The sequence below is a fragment of the Phoenix dactylifera genome, chromosome 4, assembly GCF_051530095.1.
Source record: "Phoenix dactylifera cultivar Ajwa chromosome 4, Ajwa_hap1_PhDact_Kaust_v1.1, whole genome shotgun sequence".
Taxonomy (NCBI): Eukaryota; Viridiplantae; Streptophyta; class Magnoliopsida; order Arecales; family Arecaceae; genus Phoenix; species Phoenix dactylifera.
In genome coordinates this window covers 20,453,362-20,479,854 of record NC_143193.1, presented here as the reverse complement: position 1 = coordinate 20,479,854, position 26,493 = coordinate 20,453,362, and the positions used below count along the sequence as shown (strand labels likewise).

Here is a 26,493-nt window from a genome sequence, read left to right as displayed (position 1 = left end):
TTGTTATTTTTCATAATGAAATTTGAAACCCGCTTGGCTTACATTTTATGTTCATATAGTTCCATCTAAGAAAAGCAGATATGTACAAAGTTTACTTGCATTTAATTGCTTTCTTTCTTAATTCGTTATATGCTTTGAGTGTTAACTTGAATGTTCAAATTTCAACTAGCAATATTTTTGACAGAAGTCTTCCGGCATTTCTTTTTCTTCCATTTTTAAATGCACCTTTAGATCTTACAGGGTTATTTTCATGTAGATATTCTTGTTCCACTGGACAACTACATATCCAGGGGGACTGCACATTTTCTAACATGCAAAGATCCTGACTACCAGCAAAGCTTGTGGAATATACTTTCATCTGTGAGTCATATTACCTTTTTTTTTTAAATTTCTGTCTTCCTGGAATTTCTTTTCTGTTCTTCTCCACATAACCATGAATATCAGAAGTCTAATCCCATCAAATTTGTTTCCAATATAAAATTAATAAATTCTAAACGTTGTCGAGATCAGTTGCAATTAATAAATCATGGAGGCTGTTAGATTGGATCCCTTGTAGATTAAATTGCAGACTGTAAGATTGATTTTATAATTTCTTCAAGAATTTAAAATGTATAATATAATTTGAAAATAGGAAAATGAGTCAATTATAATTAGATTGATGAAGAATTAAAAGCCACACATATGATTATTAGTTTCCACCATCATAAACTATATAGGGCATGTCTCATGGTACAAACATCTTGTCTAGCTGCCAATTCAAGTATCATTTCAGGTAGGATATTTTGGGAAGAAGGGAATTGCATTTTAGCAGGTGGTTGTAAATATATGCAAATTTTGATATTTGATTGAAACTTAACTGCAAAACTTCTTTTTCTGTCTTTATAAATCAATCCCTATCAAGCTTGCTAACTTTTTGTGCTTAGGCTTATTAGAGACAAATAAGTGATTCTAAAATCTGCATAGTCCAACAAATTATATAATATGGACTTCCATATGATTCATGCTCAAGCTGGATCTTTTGATCCATGATACAGATCTAGATATTTTGATCCAAACTGATACTGATCCAAAGATGAGATCCAGATAATTTATAGCCATCTTGAAAACATTGATTCTACTTGCTGTTTATACTCGATCTGAACAAATATTTTATGAAGTAAAGATTTTGTTTTTTGATGCAAATCGATTACAAAACCTATGTATTATGCATTATGCAGATTATGTCGGACAAAAACATTGAAGATACTGATATTGAGCCTGCACCAAAGCTTATTGAAGTAGTATTCCATAATTGCAAAGGTCAAGTGGATCAATGGGTTGAGGCATATCTCAGGATTACAATTGATCGATTGCGACAAGCAGAAAAGCCATTCTTAAAATGTTTATTAATACAAGTGGTAAGAGTGTATTTGAGATGTTGGCGTTCTTAAGTTCCTAGCTTGTTTTTATGTTCTTATGGTCATGCTGATAGCATATTATCGTAAATCTGACATGGTGGATAATTTATCTGGCACATAAAATTTTAGCTTTGGTGTCTTATAGCTAGCCAACCATAGTGACAAGCATTTTCTTTCTCAATTATGGTAACTGTGAGTAAATTAAGAAACCAATCATACATGCTTATTCTGTATATAATCGTTGATGGCTACAAGTTTAGTAGCTAATTTGACTATGAGCATAGTTATCATGGGTGCTCAGCTAGGCTGGTAGGTGTGGCCTGCCCAGGAGACCTAGCATGCGAACAAGTACCCTTTTGGACACCTGCCTGGGTGATCTGGCAAGGCTTAGGTGATCCTTTTTGATTGGATGTTTACTTGGAATGGTGAACCAATCCAGCCCAACATGGCATAATCCAAACACCAGAGAGAGAGAGAGTGTTGCCCGAGGTGACAACCCAAGAGGGAGGGTGAATTGGATTTTCTAAAAATTATGTTCCCTAATTAACTTTGAATTGAATGCAGCGGAATGATAAGATGTTATTTACTTAAGCTCTAGGCAATTACAAGTAAAGCAGTGGAAAAATAAGCTAGAGCAATTATACTATGGCTTTAGGGTGCAATTGATCTAAAATTAACTTATAGTTGTATGATCAATTTTAATCTATGTGAATGGTAAGAATAGAGTATAAGCTAAGCAAGTTCTAAACAATCACTTATAAATCTATAGGAAACAAAGCTAGAGATATTACACAATCAAGTATGAATGTAAGGCATGAAACACAAGAGATAAGGCATCACAAATACAAAGATGTATAGTGGTTCGGTGCACCCCAGCACTTACATCCACTTTCCAAGATCTCTTGGGAATTTCACTATAATCCCTCAGATTACAGCCGGTTGTTTTACAAGCTTACAACCTAACTTGTTGTTTTCACGAGATCACAACGAACTCGGTTGGTTTTCACAGGCTCACTAACTAGAACCAATCCGACTGTTTTCACGGGCTCACAATCCAACCCAGTTGGTTTTTTCCGGATTACCAACTACAACCTACAACGTTGGTTTTCACTGGCTCACCAACAACCCTTAACCCCTTGATTCAATCCCTTGATTGAATCAAGTTACAAGATGTCAGAATAGGAGTTTAAAATAAATACAAGCTTTTCAAACAAGCAGATATAACAAATATAAACAAATAGAGTAAAGAGAAGAAGCCCTTAAACAAGTTTTGTAGATGAAGGAACTCAGCTTCTTCTTTACTTGACCCTCTTCTGATTTCGCACGAGGTAGAGGATTACTGAGGCAGCACACAGTTGGAGAGGAAGCTTTGGGATTCACTCGGATGCTCTTTTCTCTCTTTTGCTTTGAATGGCCCTTTTGTGCTTTTGGAAGGTTTCTCTTGAAATCTCTTTGAAATATCTTCCCTATGTGTTCTCTCTCACTTCCTTAACTTCTCCCCTAGCTCTTTCCTTGATTTTATAGCTTTGGATGGCGTGGGAACAAAGATCTAGCCGTTAGAGACAAAAATAGAGCCATTGGAGTTGAGAAAAAACTAGCCGTTATGCCTTCCAGCGTTCTCGAGTCGACTCGTGAATAGGAGTCGACTCGAGCACTGTAGCGCTGAAAATCAACTCTCTGTCTTTTTCTACGAGAGTCGGTTCGTGAACAGTAGGAGTCGACTCGAGCACTGTTCCTTGAAACTCCAAAGTCGACTCTGAACTTCTAGTAGTCGACTCGAGGACTGTTCTTTTGAATTTTTCTTTGAATTTGTTACTCCAACTTGAATCCTTTGAACTTGAAACTTGGGCCAATGAAGTGTGGCTTTCTTCCAACTTTTCTTGAGAGCTTTTGAGGCCTTGTATTTTTCCAACTTGCTATGTTCCTTGCAAAACAAATTATCTTTCTTCTTGCAACACACATTAGTAATTATACTTTAAGGTTTTGTGATCATCAAAATCAATCTTTGGGTCAACAATCTCCCCCTTTTTGATGATGATAGAACTTGGAGTATATGCAATATAAAATAGATTGTGTTATAGAACTAATGTATAGCTAAGTTGCATGAAGTAGAAAACATGCATATTTAAAACATACTTCATGATAATGTTTTAGATTTAATCAACTTAACATAATCAACACATAAAACATTATGAGCATATACTCAGATATTTCTTCCTCTTTTTGACAACATCAAAAAGGTTGCAAAATAATAAAACATTAAGCGCAAAGTAATAAACTAAACTTAGATATTTCTCTCCCTTATTGTACTCTGGTTTTCAGTCAATGCATGTGGAATTATTGCAAGAATATGAATGATATAACTCAAGGCAATAATGTCAGAACAAAATTAATGAGCATGTATCAGAGCCAATTACAATGATTTCAGAGCAAATTTAAATGAGATCACATTGAATTTGATAATTTTAACATTCTTTTAAAGTTCTTTTACCCCTCTTTCAAAAAGAATAAACTCGAAATTATTTGGCTTTAAGAATGTCATCAGAATCAAGAATGAAAAGTTTGGCTTTAAGAATAATACATTTGAGATACGAACCAAAAGAAACCTTTAAATATAGATTCCAAAGATAGTTTTCAAATCAAGTGCAGGTGGAATCTTTTTCAAGTTAATTCAAGGAATGTCAAGAATGATATTCAAAGAAAGCACGAATGAAAATCTAATCTTTTTTTTTTGGGAAAGATCTTTAATAACAAGTATGAAAGTTTGGTCATTTAAGATCTTTTGCCCAATATATTAAGTATTTAACAATATGAGTGCAATCTAATTAATTTTCAGAGTATAAGATCAAAACTTATATACTTGAAAAATATACCATCATGTTGGATCATCGATTCTTAATGACTCTAAAGTTCTTTTATGATAATAAAAGCATTCGGGCACAAGTACCAAAATACGAATTCATGCAATTTATGATATATCTTAGAACATACATAAAATTCAAAGCTTTGAAGGTTCTTTTAGAGCTCTTTTAAAGACTTTCTTTTACTCCGTTAAAGAGAATAACATTAAAATCAATTAAAATGAATTGGCACAGGATTAAAACTCTAAAGTGCAAGCCAATAAGAACTCATTAGTAGATTCCAATGAAAATTTCTGGTACTAAGACAGGTGAAATTCTTCACAACAAATGATTTACCAATTAAGTACAAATGAAAATTCAACTTTCAAAAGATATTCAATGAAGCACAAAGTTTGATACCAAAAATCTGCTTAAATTGATACCAATTAGACATTAAAAGCATACTAAAAGTCCTTTGCCAAATTTACATAGAGTATCCTTTATTGATTTAGTTTTTAAGAACATTCATTTTTTTCATTTATGTAAGCCTCTTGAGATCTATTCATACTTTTCAGATATCGACAACAATGATCATGAATCAGACATAAAACATTACGTTCCAAGCTATTTTTTTACTTTTATTTTTCTCCCCCTTTTTTATTAAATTAGAGGCACTTAAGATCAACTGTTTGAATTGCAATTTGGTTCATGGTTGATGTATAAGATATACTAACCAAATAACATAAAGATTTTCAGATTTAAATTTCAGATGATACATATTAGAGAGTATTAGGATCACTTCTCATTTAGTATTCTTTCTCTCTCCTTTAGTTATGGATTTATGCGCTTAAGTTTCATATGATCTCTCCCTCTGAAATTTTTTTTCTCCCCATTAATTAAGCATTCCATTTAAGAGTTTAGAATTTGAAGATAATTTTCAATAAAACATTCAAATTGTTAATCTTGAAAATATGTTTTCTACAAATTTCAGCATATTTTCACCTTAACCCATTGAGAGCATATTTGCAAGTATCAAATCATATTCATTTGAGATAATAAATGCTTTATAGAATTAAACTCAAAGTATAGGCTATATATAACTAAGACAGGTAATGGCAACACAAGGAGATTCATCAAAATCAATGCATAAAATATTCAAGGTATGCATCATATGATGGTGACTTTTGAATAAGATGCAAAATCTAGAGAGATTGATATGTCTAAAGCTCCCCTCAAAAGATGCATTCTTCTTTAATCATTCTTTTCTTATTAAATTTCAGATTTTAATGATAAGCGTAAATAAAACTGAAATTTTATGATATCAAGAATGTAAAGTGATCTAGAGTTTTTCAAAATTTATAGCAATCACTCTTTTTCATCTTTCAAGAACAAGTTATGCTTCCTATTAATTTTTGAGAAAATGTACTGAAATATTAATCAGAAAATAATTCATTTGAAGGTCAATTTCTTTCAAAAGCAATTACATTTTCTTTCTTTTAAGAGTCATTTGAGTGAGCTGAAATGTTTCTAGCTTTAGGAGCATTCACTCTCTTTTAAAAATAGCTTTCTTTTAGTGATGGAAGCAACAATCATGCAGAAAGGGATAGAAGATCATTCAAGTGAATGTTTATAGAATTTAATTTCTTACTCATAGACATCAATGTATACATGAAACACAATGAATCTTTTTAATATCAAAATAAAATCATATATTTAGAATCAAGATCATTGAAAAATACATCATTTAGACCAATTTTAGTACACTTTAAAAATAAGAAATGATATGTTTCAGATGCGTATCGGAGCAATCAACCAAGACATCAAAATTAATTCTATTTTTCTTAAGTTAAAATTTTCATTTAGGAATCATATTGAGTTATTCTCCTAAATGATGCGATCCTTGAAGCATATAACTAAGGTTACAAAGATGTAATGATATAAGCATTTTTAAATTAAGTTTAAGCTTTTATACAAAATCAGATTCTGAACTTCATAAAAAATTTTCAAGAAAGCTTTCAGGATTATAATTTGAGATATGCATCTTCTACATCGTAGCTCATCATAAATTATTAAGATTGAAAACACATATTTCAAACACATTAGAGCACATTCAGAATCTTTGTATTTAATATTGAGTTTCGGTACAAAATGGAGGATATTTTAACAAGTATTAGGACATTATGTACCAATATTAGGTAAGTTGAAAGATAAATTATAATCAATTCATTCTGCCTAATTTGCAAATTCAGATTATCCTTTTCTTTTATTTTTTCAGAAGATATTCATTAAAATAGAAGTATCCTTTTCTTCTTCTTTTTGTAAATATATTCAACTTTCAGATTTCAAAGGTGATCATGAACGACAAATCTAAAATTTCTTTCAAAAATACTTTTAGAAAAATTCTTATGTAATTTTTCAAATATTCAAGCATTGGAACCGATTTAATAAGAAAATTTTTTTAATCAAAAGAGTACAAGAGAAATCCAAAATATCATTGATGAGTATGGAATGCAAGTGAAAACAATTTTCATTAGGCTTTGGAACACAAGTTATTTCGAAGTCAAAGGTGAAGCAAAGACTTGTGTACAAAGTTAAAGCCTATTTCAAATTATGAGTTTCATAAAAAGAAAAATAAATTTGCTATTGGTAGAAGCATGTTTCAATCAAATTATTCAAGCATGGAGCATTTCAAACTGAATATTGAAAATATATAATTCAAAGAATGCAAAACATAACAAGTATGTCATGGATCAAAATCAATTCTTTTCAAATAAACTTTTCTTATATAATTATGCACTGATTTCATCCTTAAGGTGTGTTTTCAAGTAATTAAAACTTGACTTGATTCTTCTTATATACTTTCATTTACTTTGTCATTCATTTTCTCATTTTTTTTTGAATTTCTTTTCTTAACCAATTAATGAACATTTTGATTTTGTTTTTCGTTTTTACTTTCTTATGCTCAATACTCTATTTGCTCCTTATCCGGTGGAGTTGGAAGGGGCACGAGGTACTACCACTGGCCTCCCTCTTGTGCCGTCCCTAATACACCCTACACCAAATTGTTGGATCAAATAGTGCCGGGTACTATCACTAGCCTCTCCATTGGCACCATCCCTATGATGAGCAATATAAAAAGGTTAAAATGTTCGCTTCAAACTTTTCCTGTTTGTGTGTAATTAATTACGGATCTTATCCCTTCCAAAAGAATGCTCACACAATTCTCACAAATGTGCCGAATATATTATGCTTGTTTTGCTTTTCCTTAAGATTGGAGTATTTGCCTTTACTTAGATTTTATTTTCCTTGAATAATGTTCATTTTTTTTTATCTCTCTCTCTCTTTTTGTTATTCTCAAGTAATTTACATGAAAGAGCAGAAATAAAGAAATAATCTAATATGCTTCATAACACATAAGTATATATCATGCAAACAAAATTCTTATTATGCTCAAAAGATCACAAATTAAGTTTTAATCTAATTGTCAGTTGTTTCTATCAAAATTCTGATTATGATTTATTTGTTATCAATAAAATATGATTCATTAGAGTTAGATTGAAGTCTTGCACAAGGGCATATAATGAGCATACAATCTGGTCTACTAGCTGTATGATAAAATAATTATTCTATCATGCTTCAATACAACTTTAAAACAATAGATCTACATTGTTCATCCTTTTCAAATTCTACAAGATGAGGTTATAGACATACTTTCTTCATGCCAATTTTCTATAAGAGTTTTCTTGTGGACTAACTTTGGTCAATGAAGATCTCCTTTCTTGTTTGTCTTAATTTGGAGTTTGAGAGAAAATGTTAACTCATTCATCATATATATTTCAAACTCACCTTGCAAGAGCTTAGTAAAATCTTCATTAGTAAAACCAAAAATGATGTCATCAATGTATACTTTGAGTAAATAGGATATCACAAATTCTTCTTTTTGATGCATAGTTTTATCACTATTACTTTCTATCAAAAAGTTACTCAAGCTTTTATATCATGCTTTTGGTGCTTGTTCCAAATCACATATTGCTTTATCATATTTGTAATGAGTGTTTTCAAATAAGGTGGTCATTTTACATAGATCTTTTTTAATGAAATAACCACATAGGAGTGTATTCTACTCATTCATTTGACAAAATATAAAGCTCATAAAGCAAGCAAATGATAATGGTGATCTTTACTTCTAATCATGCAAGAAATTCATCAAGATCTATTTCATCTTTTCTTGATTAAATCTTTTAGTAATCACCAATTTTTCTTCATTAAGTGCATTTCTGAAAAACTCAATTTGGTTCTAATTATAAACAAGTTTTCAGATTTTATTGGCAAGGTTTCAAATTTTATCTCTTTCAAAAATGATTTAGTTTAACTTGACTAATTATAATCTTGTTCAAGTTTAAGATTGTTATATGTAAGCAAAAAGATTAGCCATATACATATATAATTTGATTTTAGTGTCTTGATGAAAGATCATTAGTCTCATAAAGAATAAAATGAATTGATATTCTACAACTAGGATCTTTTCATTGAATATTCTATATGCATTGCTTGATGAATGATATCCAAAGATAGGAATATCTTTATCAGATTTGGCATTATTTTCATAAGAACATATCAAACATAACATGTACAACTGAAAAATATGAAAGATATGCTATAGTTCATTTTCTATTTTTCAGAAGATCAAAAGAAGTTTTTATCAAAAATAGATCTAATAGAAACTATATGTATGACAAGCAGTGATGATAGCTTTTAACAGAAATCATTTAAGTAGATGACTATCATACAACATTGTCTTTTTCATTTCTTCAAAAATTCTATTAACCCTATTTTACTTATGGTGTTCTTGGTACAGAAACAATTGTATTCAATATTATTTTCTGTGCAAAACTTAACAAGAAATTGGTTTTCAAAACTATGCCATGATACTTCTTTATTTTCACAGTTTGCAAACCTTTTTCATTTGAACCCTTTTTGTGAGTTTGTGCCAATGCAGAAAATATTTCAATTTAAGTACCAAGAACAAAACCAACGTTAACTTTGAGAAATCATCCACAATTACAAAATCAAGAAACGTATCTCCTAGGTTCACAATTCTAGAGATCCAAATAAGTTCGTGGAGAATTTTCAAAGACTATGAGGTGGAAACAATGTTTTTCAGATTTAGAAATGATTCTAGTTTGTTTTCCTAGATGACATGCATAGCAAACTTTGACCTTATAGAAATTAATCTAAGTAAGCCAATGACAGGTCTTTTGAGGTTAAGTACATACTAGCATGAGTTGATTTTATATGCCAAAAGTGGTTTATTTAGTCTTGGTATTCATAGTGCATATATTCAAAGGCATACCAAGTATACATTCTCATGTCTATGACCAATAAAAGATAATGCCATGGAGAAAAACTCTCAATCAAGCATATAGAAAATTCATAGAGTTATTCTTAATAAATTGATTAATCATTTAGCAACTTATCCAACAGTAAGTAAAGCATACTATAAAATGAAGTGATTTGATTATATTTTTAAAAATATTACCTATATCACAAAATTGATTAATACCTGCAATTTATGTTTTAATCAGATACTAAGGTAAAGAGGATGATGAGATGCAAGGATTACTAATTTTATTATTCTTTTCATTTCAATTACTTTTCTTAAGTATATTTTAAGTTTCATTTTTTAATATATGTCTAGAGCATCCAATATCCAAATTAACATCTTTTGTTGGAGCCTTGAGTGCTAGACACCTGCAGAAAATATTCAAGTTTTCAACTTAGGAACCTAAGCTCTTTTGGGTCCTTGCAGGTTAGCTATTATTGTTCCTTTAGGAACCCATATTTTCTTAATAGTTATTTTGTCCATAGGTTTGCAGATTTTAGGATTACGAGGAGTGTATTTCTACATCCTCTTATTAAATTTAACATAGATTTAACATGAGTAGTAGATAAACCTTCAGTTTTCTGTTTTTGCCTTTTAGATTCATCTAATTTGTAATGTAGAGATTTAGGAACAACAGAAGAGATTTTGCATAGCTTTTGTTCCTGTTTATCAGCATTATAAGAATCTATTTTAAAATAATTAGAAACTGTTTTAACAAACATATTCTTGAAATTTTTTTGGGTATACCAAGGTTGATATCCCAATTCAACTTTATCAAATTCAGCTCTTTGATTATTTATCATTAGGTTCAACTTTTCAGAGCTCAAAGTAAATATTTCAACAACAGGTTTTAATTTGTCAACTTCTTTAGTTAATCTTCTGTTATCTTCTGAAAACAATTCATTGTTTTTCTTAAGTTTATCATGGCTTTTAGTGAGAAGTTGGCTTTTTAGTTCTTTATTTTTCTCAATTAAGATTTCAGTTTTATTAGTTAGTTTTAGTTTTTCATCTATTAGGATTTGATTTTCATTCTTCAAGTTCTTGTTCTTACAAATAAGTTTCTTATATTTTAAATACAAATCAGAAAAGGCATCATGAAGTTCATCAAATATAAAATCAGATTGAGTTTCGGCATGTACTTCATCTTTGAATGAGAAATCACTTTGTGTTCTAGTACATACCTCATCTTCATGTCCCACAAAGCAAAAATTTTCAATTTCAGTTTGCTGTTCTTCTTCAGAGCTAGTTTCAGATTCACTAAAAATGTGAGTGCATTCATATTTAACTTCAAGCATATTCCAGATTTTCTTAGCAGTTATGCAAAAAGATATGTTATTAAGTTCACTATCATCTAATGCACAATATGGAATATTCATGGCTTTTGTATTTTGCTGAGCCATTCCCTTATCATGATTAGTGTTTATGTGTGGACCATTGACTATGATACTCCATAAATCATAGTCATGTGCTTGAATGAAAATGCGCATGCGTGCTTTCCAATGTGTGTAGTTTATGCCATTAAATAGTGGAGGTCTATCAATTAATTGTTCCTCTCTTAGAAAACTATCTAAGTTGTCATGATCTTTGGCTCTTGATCGTGAAATTAACAATTAACCTTAGAGCACCTGCTCTGATACCACTTGTTGCCCAAGGTGACAACCCAAGAGGGGGGGTGAATTAGGTTTTTCAAAAATTATGTTCCCTAATTAACTTTGAATTGAATGCAGCAGAATGATAAGATGTTATTTACTTAAGCTCTAGGCAATTACAAGTAAAGCAGTGGAAAATTAGGCTAGAGCAATTATACTATGGCTTTAGGGTGCAATTGATCTAAAATTAACTTATAGTTGTATGATCAATTTTAATCTATGTGAATGGTAAGAATAGAGTGGAAGCTAAGCAAGTTCTAAACAATCACTTATAAATCTATAGGAAACAAAGCTAGAGATATTACACAATCAAGCATGAATTTAAGGCATGAAACACAAGAGATAAGGCATCACAGACACAAAGATATATAGTGGTTCGGTGCACCCCAGCACCTACATCCATTTCCCAAGATCTCTTGGGAATTTCACTATAATCCCTCAGATTACAGCCGGTTGTTTTACAAGCTCACAACCTAACTTGTTGTTTTCACGAGATCACAATGAACTCGGTCGGTTTTCACAGGCTCACCGACTAGAACCAATCCGACTGTTTTCACGAGCTCACAATCCAACCCAGTTGTTTTTTTCCGGATTACCAACTACAACCTACAATGTTGGTTTTCACTGGCTCACCAACAACCCTTAACCCCTTGATTCAATTCCTTGATTGAATCAAGTTACAAGATGTCAGAATAGGAGTTTAAAACAAATACAAGCTTCTCAAACAAGCAGATATAACAAATATAAACAAATATAAACAAATAGAGTAAAGAGAAGAAGTCCTCAAACAAGTTTTGTAGATGAAGGAACTCGGCTTCTTCTTTACTTGATCCTCTTCTGATTTCGCTCGAGGTAGAGGATCACTGAGACAGCACACAGTTGGAGAGGAAGCTTTGGGATTCACTCGGATGCTCTTCTTCTCTCTTTTGCTTTGAATGACCCTTTTGTACTTTTGGGAGGTTTTTCTTGAAATCTCTTCCCTATGTGTTCTCTCCCACTTTCTTAAGTTCTCCCATAGCTCTCCTCTTGATTTTATAGCTTTGGATGACGTGGAAACAAAGATCTAGCCGTTAGAGACAAAAATAGAGCCGTTGGAGTTGAGAAATAACTAGCCGTTATGCCTCTCAGCGTTCTCGAGTCGACTCGGCTGAAGTAGGAGTCGACTCGTGAATAGGAGTCTGCCTGGCATTGTAGCTGGAGTCGACTCGAGCACTGTAGCGCTGAAAATCAAATCTCTGTCTTTTTCTGTGGGAGTTGGCTCGTGAACAGTAGGAGTCGACTCGAGCATTGTTCCTTGAAACTCCAGAGTGTCAAAGTCGACTCTGAACTTCCAGGAGTCGACTCGACGACTGTTCTTTTGAATTTTTCTTTCAATTTGCTACTCCAACTTGAATTCTTTGAACTTGAAACTTGGGCCAATGAAGTGTGGCTTTCTTCCAACTTTTCTTGAGAGCTTTTGAGGCCTTCTTGTATTTTTCCAACTTGCTATGTTCCTTGCAAAACAAATTATCTTTCTTCTTGCAACACAAACATTAGTAATTATACTTCAAGGTTTTGTGATCATCAAAATCAATCTTTGGGTCAGCAGAGAGAGATGGGAGTGCTAAAATTCTATCTGCTATCCTCTCTGCTTTCTCCTTTATCCACTCTAAAGTTAAACTACTTTATGTCATTAAGTTTGGATTTGATGTTATTTGGCATTTTCAGTTTTCTATGCCTTCTTTATTATAAAATCTTGTTTATGCTGCAGATTGCAGATGCTCTTTATTACAATGCCTCCTTGACACTTGGGATTTTGCATAAGCTTGGGGTTGCAACAGAAGTTTTCAATCTCTGGTTCCAGATGCTACAACAAGTTAAAAAGAGTGGTTTACGTGCTAATTTTAAAAGGTAAGATTACTAGCTCTTCCTTCTCCTATGCTCTTTTCTTTATAAGTTTTCTTTATATGTCATCTTTTGCCTTCCGGCTGGACATCAACATCCTCTTATAATTGCAGAGAACATGATAAAAAAGTTTGCTCCCTAGGATTGACTTCACTTCTTGGCCTCCCTGCGGACCAGTTACCAGGGGAAGCTTTCGAACGTATCTTTAAAGCAACACTTGAACTACTTGTCTCTTACAAGGATCAAGTTGCAGGTGGTGCATCTCATTGCCATTTTCTGCTATAGCTTTGTATTGTTTCTGAAGGGTCTTTTTCTTTGATCGCTTATATGGGTTGCAAGATGGCCTTTGCTTTGAAAATGTTATGTTGCTATCTTTTAGTTGTCTTCTGAGAAGCATCTTCTTATGTATAGTTACGTTTTCATGTATCAGTTGGATACACTCTTCTTAATCCTACCAGCTCCATCTATTGTACCTGAAAAATTTAATCTGAAGTTCCAAGTGTCCTTATGCGGGTTATATTTTGCATATAGGATTTGTTCTGTTGTCAATTCATTTATAGATGACTTTTTGATTGATTGCTTCAATCCAGCATCAACTTTTGATCTTGTATATCATTTTACAGTGTGGTATATTGAACTCCCCATGTTATGGTTGTATTTCCATTTTCAGCATTTCTCTTGCTTTTCTTACCCTTCTTCGCTTTTTCTAGTCATTATGAAACTAAATAATCTATGCTTACACCTTTTGTTGGGTTTTGCTGGACAGAGTCTATGAAGCAAAATGATGTCGATGATGATGAAATGGATGGCTTTGAAGCTGATGAGGAAGATGAGGAGGAAGATGAGGAGGACAAGGAAATGGGAGTTGATGCTGAGGATGGAGATTTAGCAGACAGCCTCAAGCTCCAAAGGCTAGCTGCGGAGGTTAGTAGTATAAGCCGCAAAGTCGTTTTTTAGAATCCTGCTTCATCTTCATGTCGGTCTAGCATCAAGTGTTTTGTCCCTCCTAAAAGGATGTTTGGCTTTTGTCAGTTTCAGAGATTTGTCTTCACGTTATTTAATGGAAAATATTTTTCTTATAAAATTGTTTATGTATAAATTTTGTAGTCTTAATATTGGTTGTTAATTAGAGGAACAATGGCAGAAAATTCCAGGTTAAGACTTTTCATTGTATTCAGGTTTCAATTCCCCTCAGATATTTTACCTTCAGAACATCTTGAGAATGAAGTTTTTTGGTTTTTCATAAATTTTTTCAATTGTTTATGAGAAATAAGTGGGTTTGTTGTTGCTGAACCTCCTCTCTCTGTGTGTACAACAGCTATACCTCTCCCCCCACCTTTTTTTTCCTTCTTCCCTTGGTTCTTAACATCTTCTGTCCTCATTATATTCTAAGTTTTACTTAGAAACCTGGCATGCTTACGAAGCATCGTTTCATGGTAAATTCGGAAAAACTCCGAGTTTATTTAGTATGAACCAATTAACTGATAATTTTTACCCCATATGTAGGGTTATTTCTATGGATCATGGTATGATCCCTATAAGCTTGAGTCTTTTATGGATGGCTATCTACCAAACCTTAACATCAAATCACTGGTATAGAATTTTACTCAATATTAAGTTTTAGGACTTATTTCTTATGCAACCTAAGTTCATTAACTTGGGGATTAACCGTCAAATTTGCCTTCCAATTTTGAAAACCTAGATAAAGTGAGAAGGACCAGATTGAAGTACAATCAGGGTCCATACCCCTTTGTTGGTATAGGTCCGTCTCACATATGGTTTATTCAGATGAACATGTCTAAATCATGTGTACATGAGCACCTTCCTGTGATATATTTACTATTTGAAAATAATATACTTGAATGAATAAGTGTTATTAGTTTCTGTTAACATGAGGTAATACATTCAAGTATTAAAGCATGTACTGTCCAGCAAAAAAGAAATCAGTATCAAATGTTATGTTTAATGTCTGGGCCACTAGCAAGCTACTACAAAAAAATCAAATCAGTGCAATATGTGGACATTTAATTAAAACAATTTTCAAACTGAAATTTCTGGGTTATTGTCGCTCTATCAGCTTGGACATAAAAGTTTAATGATTTTGATGTTAGATCTTTTTCTTCTTTGCTGTTAACATTTTTCTTAATAAGATATACACTTCCTCATGTACATGAAACCAGTGCCTTGCTTGGGTGATATATGAAAATATGTAAGCCCAACTTATAAAATATTAATGTTGTGGCTTGAACTTTCATCTGAAACTCTGTAATTGAAGTCAATTTCCAAGTTTGGCTGTTCTAAACCTAGTGTGCGTTTCAAAGTTTTTTGACACCTATACAGCCAAATTTAGTGGATATATGGGATGTTTATGCTTCTTTTCCATTTCTTCATTTCTTTAAATGCTAAGAAGGATTTTCTCTAGATTAGACTAAGACTGCAAATTTAAGAAGACTGGAATAATTTGAACATCAGATCCTAAAGAACTTCAAGAAAAAGTAACCTTTTTCATTGTAGTTTCTCTATCCTGAAGCTCAAATCTCGTATACTAGTTTTCTGAATGTCAATAAGCATTATCAAAGCATAGATATTGCAAAAGAAGTCAGGTCCCAAGTTGGAATGACTCAGCAGGCCTCAGGCCAGTCAGGTCAACCATTACTATGGGAAGAGGATCGAGCATGCAAATGAAGAGTAATGTGGTTGAATTATTGTTGAAGGTCACAAGGAACGGTCTGTATTTACCATGGTGTTAGGATTGGCATGTAGGACTGGGGACAGAATATCCTGCTTGATCTTTATCAAATGGTTTGAAGATCTAGTGCCTAAAGGACTAAATGTAATTTCCTTGGCAAGCACTTCTGATGATAACCTGTTGGCTGCACAATTTGATCTCTGCATGGTGTAACTACTGAAGTTGTCTATACTAAAAAAACAAGTTGTTTACAATGTTATGTACCATCAAAATTGTGTTAAGAGTTAGAAGTATATTGGATGCCTATTTATTTGTGCCATGTATTTAAGAAATCCACGTGGCATATAACATACAATATGAACATTGGGGCCTCTGATTTCAATGTGCCCCATGTGTTCTAAACCAGCAGAAAATGTTACCTAGCCACAGAAAATTTAAGGTTTTTTTTTTTCTGTGCCCCCACATGGACATTGTACTGCACGTGAGATGTGTATTACATGTTAACAAAGCTCTGATCTTGTTTCACTCAAGAAGGAAAAAATCGAGAAAAATACGAGATAGAAGAGGGTAGAACTAGGGCTTGGCTGAACAATTTTTTCTTGGCCTCCAGGTCCTCAAGTCATGCCTGCTACCTGTTCCACTGCTCCCACAGTTGTCTTCTTTGGGGCAGACAATTGCAAATAATCTGGCAATCTCTCTCTGTGTTCAAGAAGGTAATCCTGGCAGATCTGTTGATGGGCATGTCCATCACCTTTCAGCCATCGGAGGCATCAGGCATGATCATGTTAACCATTGCAGTCCGCAGGTATTTTAGAGAGTCAGAGAGGGAATTGAGTGAGTTGGAGAGGACAATAGATCTGAAGCCACGTAGGGAAAGATGGGTTTAAGTTGATTAGATCCGGTCTAGCAAGGGCCAAGCAGATTGGGCTTTATGTTGGAGAAAATTTCAAATTGTCCAAAGTGGTTTTGTTCAGCCTTCAGAAACAAACCAAGTGGTTTGGGGACTTGGACACTTGACTTCTGTGTCTGTGTCCAGCTGATACTGCCAGCAGCTGAGTTATTGCATCGAGTGACGAAGATGAGAACATGGTCTTGGATAGAAATTATTGTCACATAGGACTCATGAAGATGACAAATACATGCCTATCGTTTGTTTACACCCCTGTTGACTTAAGCCATCATTTAGGTTGAGCATTCTGTAGGTTTTGGACTGATCAATCCTTTGGATGTGATACATGTGCTCTTATTATTGTAGGTTCTACTTACAGTCAAGTGCATGTTTGATGCACTGACGTGCCTAGGTCAGTGCATTTCTCTGGAATAAAGCTTGCTTGTGCAGACATTGAGCCTTTTATCTTTTGTATGTTCTCTGGTGCTATTTGTACTCTTACAATTGTAAAATATTTTGCCAGAAAATTCCTGAACTTTCTTATTTCTAAACATCTGTTACATACCCTTTAATGAATCCCGATAATCTGGTTTTCACTTCTTTTATTTGCGTAGTTTTTGATCCGGTCCTTGAAGCTCATTTATCTCATTCTTAATTATTAAATTTACTGTATATTTTATTCATGGAAAAATCAGGCGAAAGCTTTCCCGTCGAATGATGAGGATGATGATTCAGACGATGATTTTACTGATGATGAAGAGCTGCAATCACCTATTGATGAGGTGGATCCTTTCATTTTCTTTGTGGAAACAGTCCAAGGCAAGCATTACCTTTTCAACTCTAAAATCAATTTTTATTGGCTCCAGTCAGTTTCTTCTTTTGTAGATTTTAAGGCACAGAAACATCTGACATGTAACAATTATGTGCAGTTGTGCAAGCATCCAATTCAACTAGGTTCCAGAGCCTAATGCAGACCTTGGACTTCCACTATCAAGCACTTGCCAGTGGCATAGCTCAACATGCTGATCAGAGAAGAGTAGAGATTGAGAAAGAGAAGCTGGGCAGCACTACTACTCAGTGATGATTGTTGCTGTAGTGCAGATTGGATTTGTCTTGGTATTCTTGTTGTTTACCGTTTCCTCAGCTGGGGTAGAACTGATGTAGGTTGCAGAGTTCCATGTATTGGTTGGCTCTGTTCTTGAGGACCTACAGTGCCATGGTCTTCCTGAGGTCTGATTGTTAGGGCTTGTTCTAGGTTCCTACAATTTTTGCTTCTCCCATGTCAGGTGAACCGGAGATGACAGATTCAAGGTGAGGAATCATCTGTTGTCTATGGTAGTGCTATTAGCATTCTTATTGATGGATGTGACAGCTTCTCCGGTTGAGGTTGTCATGCCTAAGAGTGCCTGTTGTTTTTTCCTCTTTCTGTTGTTTTCCCCTTTAGAAGTTTACAAGCTTTATTTCTTTGGAGGAATTTCCCTTCATCAGCAGATCTGTCAAGAGAATTTTGATTTAAGCTTTGTAGTTGTCTTTGTTTCAGACTGGGGGTTCTACCGGTATAGAGTGTATATGATATGATTGTTCTATCAGGTATACTGAGGACAACAGAGAGGCATGTGAGAGGCTGTGTTACATAATTTTGTGGCGTCAAAAATATCTTATTAGTTGTTGAGGTTCAGGTCGCGACCTGCATTAGTGGTTGTATTCAAACCATCTATATTCTTTTAATGGTCTTGATAATTGGAGATTGGATTTGTTAAGCTGGGAGTTTTCCTTTTTTCTTTTCAAATCTATAAGAAAAGATTTTAAAGATATATGATGCATGATGTGATTCCTTTGTACTAACCCACTGATGGCATGTGAAGTGCATGTGTTCATGTTACGGTTTCTGGTTGAAGCTGGTGAACGTACGTTCACTCAGTTCTGTTGTGACGGTATTCATGATCTTCCAGCATGCACGGGTTTAGCAATTAGGTTTAGCAATTATTTACCTGTAATTTCACTGTCCCAACTTCCCATTTAGCTTTTTAACTCTATTATTTTAGATATACTGTTGGCTGAGTCTTCAAGGTCTCCTTACAAAAACCATTCAATGTACTGGCCGGAAACATCATCATTCGAAATGAGAGAGGTAGAGGGTAAATCTTAATTCAAAGTAAGATGCAGACATGCCGGGTAATCTGCTTCCTTCGAATATGCATTAACATTGTTGTGGTTCTACGCGACTGTTGCGGATCTGCACAAAGCTTCACCGGTGTTTCTGGTGAGGGCCCTCAGACGATCAAATTAGAGTGGGGTAAAGTTGGTCTAGCTAAAAGTCCCTTAGAAATTATCTGATCGAGCTATTTATAGACTCGGTGGAGTGGCTCAGACGGTGGAGGTACTGTCAGCCCTCATCATGAGGGGGCGTGGTTCTAAGCCGGATGGCGCGCAGCTCAGGCTGGCTGGTAACGTGCGGTACAGTTCGTTCTTGAGAACGGTAGGGTGTTGACAGTTATGGCAGGGTATGGCTGGAGTATCAAGGTGCCGTCTGACTATTGTAGGCTGGTTATAGAGACATGATACGGTAGTGTTGTGAAGTACAGCTACGTAGGTGGGCGCAGGCCCGCACATATGCGCAATCATTGGCGAAGCCGTGCTCGTCAAGTAGTCGCATCATGCGTTTGAAGAGGTCGGCTCGGCAGGTGCCGGGAGTAGCTCGGCTTCCTAGGCTCCGAGGCGTGTTCGCTGGAGCGCTTCGAGCTCGAGGGTCGGGGCATACTGCTGGGGTTGGCGCCCCGATCGGCGATCGTCTGGAGGTATCCCGAGCTTGGTCGAGGGAGTCGGCGAATATCCGAAGTTAGTGGAGCCTTCAGCGGGGTCCCGAAGACGAGCTGACCTTGGGCCGAAGCGAAAATTTAGCTAATTGTCGTTGGTGTTTACTGGGCCGAAACTGGGCGGCCTTTTAGTTGTGGGTTGGATGATCCATTTTTTCCTCTATCATTTGCCCCTCACTTCCAAGGCTGAGCTGACTTGCTGCTCGGATGATGGAAGTAGTCAGACTGCTGATCGTCCAGTGCTTCAGTTACATAAGTAAAAAGAGGCGTGTACCGAACTGGGTATGCATGTTAAGGGTCCGTCTCTTTCGGTCGCATTTCGTGAGGCGAACTTGGACGGATTAGGTCGCCACGTCAGCTGAAGAGGAAGGGGTTGCTAGAGTTCCTTTAATGCCTTGCGTGCGCGTTTCCTTTCGAAGCGTCGTTGGGCGGAACACGAGGAACGCGAGGGGCTTCATCAATGCCCCGTTTTCAAAAGCGCCCGCCATGATGACCGGCCTTTAGTATGACAGTCTGGGGGAAGATTTGCTATGACGGCCCCGGAGGGTTACCGCGTGGCGAGATTTGATCGTCCCGTCGTTTCGGGAAGTCGATCGGAGCCGCTGAAGCAGGCTATATAAAGCCTTGAGAGGGAGATCTCCAGGATTCCTATTTTTCTTTCTTTTTTTATCTGTTGTCGCCTTCTTTTCGAACCTTTTTGGAGATTCACGGAGCAATGTGAAACTTTCGGCGAAACTTTCGGCGACCCTTTTCTGTCTCTTTTCTTCGGTGAGTCCCTTAAGTAGGTGTCCTAACCCCTTGTTGGTTGCTCGGAGGGACTTTTCTTTCTTTATTTTCTTCCTTTACTGTGGGCAAGGCAATGGGGTCACCCTCAAGGGCCCTTGTGCTTGATGCGGGCCCATCTCAAGCTCGGGTTTCTTCATCGTCGGAGGAAGCTGAGCTTGATGGGAACCTTGACCCGTATGGGCTTAGCTCTCGCATGGTTGGGGAAGAATTGTCCCATGTTCGAGCGCAGTTTTTCATTCCCTCGGGGTTTACCTTGGAACTCCCTGGTCCTGGGGCTCGCGTTGACGATCCTCCTGAGGGTCGGATTGGGGTGTACATGGATACACTCCGAGCAGGACTGAGATTCCCCTTGCATGGGTTCGTGAACGAGCTCCTGGCGTCTTACTGTTTAGTCCCAGCGCAACTTACCCCGAATTCATGGAGGATGATAGTGGGCTTCCTCGTTTTGTGCCTTGCACATAGCCTACTTCCCTCGGTTAATGTCTTCCAGAGGTGCTTCATGCTGAAAGCTAACTCCGCAGGTAAAGGGTGGTGCTTCATGCTGAAAGCTAACTCCGCAGGCAAAGGGTGGTGCTTCATGCTGAAAGCTAACTCCGCAGGCAAAGGGTGGTAGTATTTATCTCCTCAGGGAGGCTACTCACTCTTCCGAGGGGCGCCTTCCTCCATTCATGGGTGGAAGTGCAAGTTCTTCTTTATTTCCTCCGAGCAGCCGTGGGGTTTTGAGTCAGCCTGAGACATGTCGCGGGTTATCATTAATAACAGGCTGCCCAAGTTATCACAGCTCGAGCAGACGACCCTAGATACGCTGCTCAGTTTGGAAGAAACTCCAGGACTCCTCGACCTACTCACTGAAGAGGTCTTGGTAAAGGTCGGCTTAAAGGCAAAATATTTATTTTGTTTTTTTTTATTATTGTTGAATTCTGATGGAATTTCGTTTGCCAGTGGTTGCAAGGATGTGCCTGGATTCTGAGACTTTAACGGCCAAATACCGCAAAAAAGCGGTGGCCTCTGATGGAGCTCGGCCAGAGTCGAAGAAGAAAGCTTGAGCTGCTTCGGGACCTGGTGCCGAGAGGCGCCGTCTTGGAATAGTTACTGCTGAACTTGCTCGGCCCGAGCCCAAGCAAGTTACTCCACTCGGAGTAAGGCCACCACCGCAGGTGGCGGGGAAGGGCGCAGGAAAGCGGGCGGTCACATCACCCGCTGAAGCTCGTAGCGCCAAGAGAGTCGCCCGATCGCCTTCATCGGGTCTCGAGCTTGGGAATAGACCTAAGGCTCGGGTTTCTTCCATGACCGTGGCTTCGTCCGAGGTTCGGCCTACTCCCCCGGAGTCCAGAAGGAGGCCGTTCCATCTTGATTGCTAGCTGTTCGAAGATGACACAACACTGCAATCAAGTGAGGTCACGCGTAAGGTTGTGCGTTGGGCCTCACTCCCGTGCAATCGTGCCGAGTTGGTGGAGCTCGGACTACCTGGAGTCGTTGACGAAGCCTACACTACCATTGTTTCGGTAAGCGATATTGCTTTTGCATAGGTACTTGACCTTGGCTTACTCTTGTTCTTTTGTACCAGATAATGATTGGGTCGATATATTGGTGATCGCCACGACCAACTTCTGGAAAAAGATTTGGGATTTGCGGTCGGACGTAACCACCGAAAAGCAACTGAAAGTGAATTCTAGGTTCTTCGGTGTTAAGCATGTTGAATTTTTTTTTTTAAATCATGGCTGAACCTGATCGGGTTGCCTATGTACCACTTCATAAGGGGGATCAAGCCATACATAGTTTTTTTTAAGTTTCAAAAATGCAGCGGAAAAATCGAATCAAACAATTTAATTCGTGCATGCTTATAAGAACAAATCTAGAAATCAGCATTGTAAGAACACATAGGATTATGCCGGAATCGTTTAAACAATTATGCTAAAACTTTATGCATGATTCACTATCAGATCTGAAAGTTAAACACTCTATTTCAATTAATCTCCGAATATCCATCGAATGGATTCTGGAGATAACTCCGTGAGGAGCCCCAAAGGAGGGTAAAACTTCGGAGAATCGGACCTAGACCTTGACACCAAAATAAAAGATTGATGTGGGATTAATACCTTTTATAATGGATGAAACTTGTGGATCTGATCTTTGACTTCGCAGCTATGCATACGAATGGCCTCGTAGTACGAGAAGTACACACGAAGTTTCCGAAGATATCCAATCCTGCGGAAGTGCTAGCTTGCGCAGAATTTCTTGAGGCTGAAATTTGATTTTTCCAATGCTATCAACTTTTGATTCACCTTCTTGGAAGAACTTGGAGGAAAGGTTTAGAGGGATGGAAGAGGACTTAGATATGATCTAAAGACTCTTGGATCCCTAACAGCTATGGCAACATGAACTTAGTAGATGAACTAATGGCGAGTGGAAGGCTGATTTTTCTTTTCATGCATTAGGCTTCTTCCTTTTTTTTCTTCTTTTTTTCTTTCTTTTTTTCTTGAATTCAACCACCAGCTGATGGAGGTCCTTTTAATGTTGCTCTTCCCTCTAACTTCACGCCAACCATCCCATATTTGGGAAGGATTTTGTGGGGTTTTGAATTTTGAATTCAAAATTCAAGTTCATACGCCATAACATGATGAAGCTTGATCTAATCTAAACCATTCATCATATCGTCACTTCCCTCTTTCAATTTCGAATTTCCATGCCCACAACCAGATTAGAAAGTCATGTGGTGATTTTGTGGTGTTTAAATTCGAAATTCAAACTTAATTAGAAGTGAGATAAAGATAAAGATGACATATGCCATGAAGAGAGAGAATTTGATCTTATCCAATTCTTTTCATGAATTTATCTCTCCATGTCACCCCATCTGATGATGAAGGAGGCCCCTAATGTGTACCACATGTCCCATGGCGCCATTAAATAAATTAAATTAAATTTTAATCATATTAAAAAATTAATTTATGGCGCTATGCATGGATATGTGACATGTGGATTTAAAGATCCAAACAGTTTCAGATCAAACCCATTTAATTAAATTAAATCCTAACAATTAGGATGGTCCAATTACCTTGGGTTGAACCTAATCTAATTAGGTCAATCCCTAATTAAGCACAAATTTAATCTAATTTAATTTGGTTAACCTAAGTCCTCTTGATTCAGACCTAATCCAATCAGATTAAAAACCCTGAGCCTAGAATTGAATCCAATTCAATTTGGCTCATCCTTAGTCCAATTACTGAATCAAATTGAGTTTATTAGTAATCTAATTACTAATTAATCCTCTAATAATTACTTTAATTATTTTATGGGATAATTTGTCAATCGAATTGACCAAATTACCTCTGAATGATTCTCAATCATCTATCAGCCATCTTGATCAATTAGGAAACTTCTATACATATGACCTCATAGGTTCGAACCTAAGCTGGTGGTATAGGAACGTCTTCCTACACTAATCGATGTGACCATCTAGCAATGGTACCCGACGTCCGGATAGGCCGAATATATGCGAAGCAAATATTCTGGAACCCTGAACTATGGTTACTGTATAATTCAATCACTTTGACTCGTAATGCCAGGATGAATTAAAGCTCACTGTCAACCCTATAATTAGTACATCCATTATATGATTAACTTTAGATATCCCGTGACTCCTCATGGGATTACCCTAGCCAAGGTTTTGCTAAATTAATCACAAGACATTATCTCCTATTTTTAAGAGGGTTCAATTCCATCTAGACTCACAACTGACTACGCAAGTACTTGACTGCACCCAGTCACCTTCCGTCATTGAATTAGAAATTCGGGTAGTTCGGTACCAAAGTACAGTGAGTTGCTTGATAGTCACAGGTTGCGGTCTCAAGTCAGAGGGCCAAACTTATACCCATATCCACTCGGAACATCTTTGACAGTAGAGTGTTCCGAAATTGGTCACGTTTAGTGAAATGTACTCTTACACTTCACCTGTGTGGCATACCAGTGTCTCCACACTTCTTGGTTAAGAGGACAACCAACGTATATGTCACACAACGACCTAATCTCGATAATGCTATCATCCTAGTAACAACAATCATTTGGTCGCGAACAAGTTTAAGGACTCAAAGATAAATCCTCCTTTATCATAATATAATTCCTAAGGACTTCATCATATAAGAGTTTATTTGAAGATGAAATGATGAATAATGCCAAATAACACTTTATTAATATGTCAATTCATTTACAAAATTCAATCATCAACATGCTGATGATTGACATTTAGGATACAATTCCCAACAGCAACGGAGAGAAGAGGTCGAGTCTTGGGTCGAGGCTGAGCTCGCCCGAATTCAAGAGATGGAGGCCGAGCTTCTTCAGGTGCGATCGGCCTCCGAGGGTCGCATCTCGGAGTTGGAGTCTGCGCTAGCCAACCGGGGGCGCAAAATTGAAGCTCTGGAACAGAAGGCCAAGTAGCTTGGCCGGTTCACTAAGGAGCAAGTTTCAGTGGCCGTCCAGAACTTCCGCGAGTCTAGGGAGTATATGGACAAATTGGCAGAGGTGGCGGCGGATGCCATGGTCCGGGGTTTTGACAATTGTCGGGACCAAGCCCAAAAACTATATCCCGGGGTCGACTTTAGTGGCTTATGCCCGTGTTTGGACGATGACAGATAGGCGGGCGAGTCAGTGGAAACACATGGATCCACTGTTGGGGCGGCAGACCTCGTTGAAGCTGCTACAAAGGCCACGACGGTGCCCGCTACTGAGGCTGAGAGTGAAAACCTCTCCCGAAGTTGACCCGAGGTGGAACAGGCCGATTAAGCCTTTGGCTTAAGTGTACATTTTCTTTTTTCTTTTCTTCTTTGTAAAGTTGGCCACCTGGGAGGCCCTTCATATTTTGTCTGACCTTGAGGTCAACTTCCCTTGTATTTGGCCCTCGCCTTTTGGTATTAATGAAGTAAACTTTTTCTCCTTTAATTCCTCTATGTCTTTGAATTCACGTGGCCTCGCCTTTAAGAACTTAACCACGTATTCAAATTTTTCCGTCTTTCGCCCGTGTTGCCCAAAGTGATAAGCTAGGAGGGGGGGGGGGGGGGGGGTGAATTGGTTTGGTTCTTCTAAATTTTTTTGGTTCTCCAATTAAATTGTTAGAAGATTGAATCGCTTAGTTAATACTAATTAAGTGTGTGTAGTGAAAATAGAAAGACACACAAGGCAAACACACAAAAAGAATAGTGGTTCGGTGCTCTCCTAAGCACCTACGTCCACTCCCCAAGCGTCCCCTTGGAAATTCACTATAATCTCACAGATTACAGTTGGATTGTTTTCTGGGCTCACAATCCAAATATCTTTACACTTTGGTTTTTCGGGATCACCAAAAACCTATGTTGGTTTTACAGGCTCACCAACAAACCTTCACCGTTGGTTTACGGGTTCACCAATAAACCTACACCGTTGGTTTTACGGGCTCACCAACAAACCTTACAAAGTGATTAAGAAGAAGAAAGTTGAAACTCCTAGATGAGCAAATATAACAATTATGAGTTACAAAAAAGAGTTTAGAATATAGTTATCGCTTTGATAAGACTTTTCTCCTTTTGGCTCGTTGAATGAAACACTTGAATGAAGAATGCTAGGGCTTTTTCTTTCTTGAATGAGCTTTGATCTTTTTGCAAAAGGATGCTTCCTCTGATAAATAGTATCACTTTAAATACTTTTCCTCATCTATTGGTCACTTTCCGTTGGTTAGATTTGAAAAACTAGCCGTTACTAGCTGTTGGGAGGTTAAAAAGTACTTCTGCAGAACTAGCCGTTATGCCCTTGTCCGTGGTGGGGTCGACCCAAACTTTACTTGGGTCGACTCAACTTACTATTTATTGGACTTGGGGTCGACTCAACTTCCTCTGGGGTCGACCCAACCTTCACTAGGGTCGACCCCTGCTACAGTGGGGTCGGCTTTCTCAGAAACCACAAAAACTTATATTTTCAGCTGCTTTCACTAGGGTCGACTCAACCTTTCTTGGGGTCGACCCAAGCTACAGTGGGGTCGACTCAAGTTCTATTGGGGTCGACCCTCTCAGGGATTCCAGAGGCATAGTTTTTGAGCATATATCCTTGGGGTCAGCTCATGTTTAGTTGGGGTCGGCTTCATTAGGGTTGACTCAAGTATTCTTGGGGTCGGCTCCAGCTGGGTCAGCTC

The 26,493-nt window shown here is 36.9% G+C and overlaps 1 protein-coding gene across 2 annotated transcripts in view; it reads left to right on the top strand.

Moving 5' to 3' along the window:
• Positions 1 to 18,491, top strand: part of LOC103698335 (importin beta-like SAD2) — a 79,080-nt gene extending 60,589 nt beyond the window's left edge. For both annotated transcript variants that reach the window (XM_088719789.2, XM_088719790.2), the window contains 7 exons: positions 257 to 360; positions 1,218 to 1,397; positions 13,020 to 13,159; positions 13,267 to 13,406; positions 13,920 to 14,077; positions 17,427 to 17,550; positions 17,661 to 18,491. In XM_088719789.2, the coding sequence (XP_088575915.2) occupies positions 257 to 360; positions 1,218 to 1,397; positions 13,020 to 13,159; positions 13,267 to 13,406; positions 13,920 to 14,077; positions 17,427 to 17,550; positions 17,661 to 17,812 (998 nt within the window). In that variant the 3' untranslated portion in view covers positions 17,813 to 18,491. The remainder of the gene's footprint in view (positions 1 to 256; positions 361 to 1,217; positions 1,398 to 13,019; positions 13,160 to 13,266; positions 13,407 to 13,919; positions 14,078 to 17,426; positions 17,551 to 17,660) is intronic.
• The last annotated feature ends 8,002 nt before the right edge of the window (positions 18,492 to 26,493 follow it).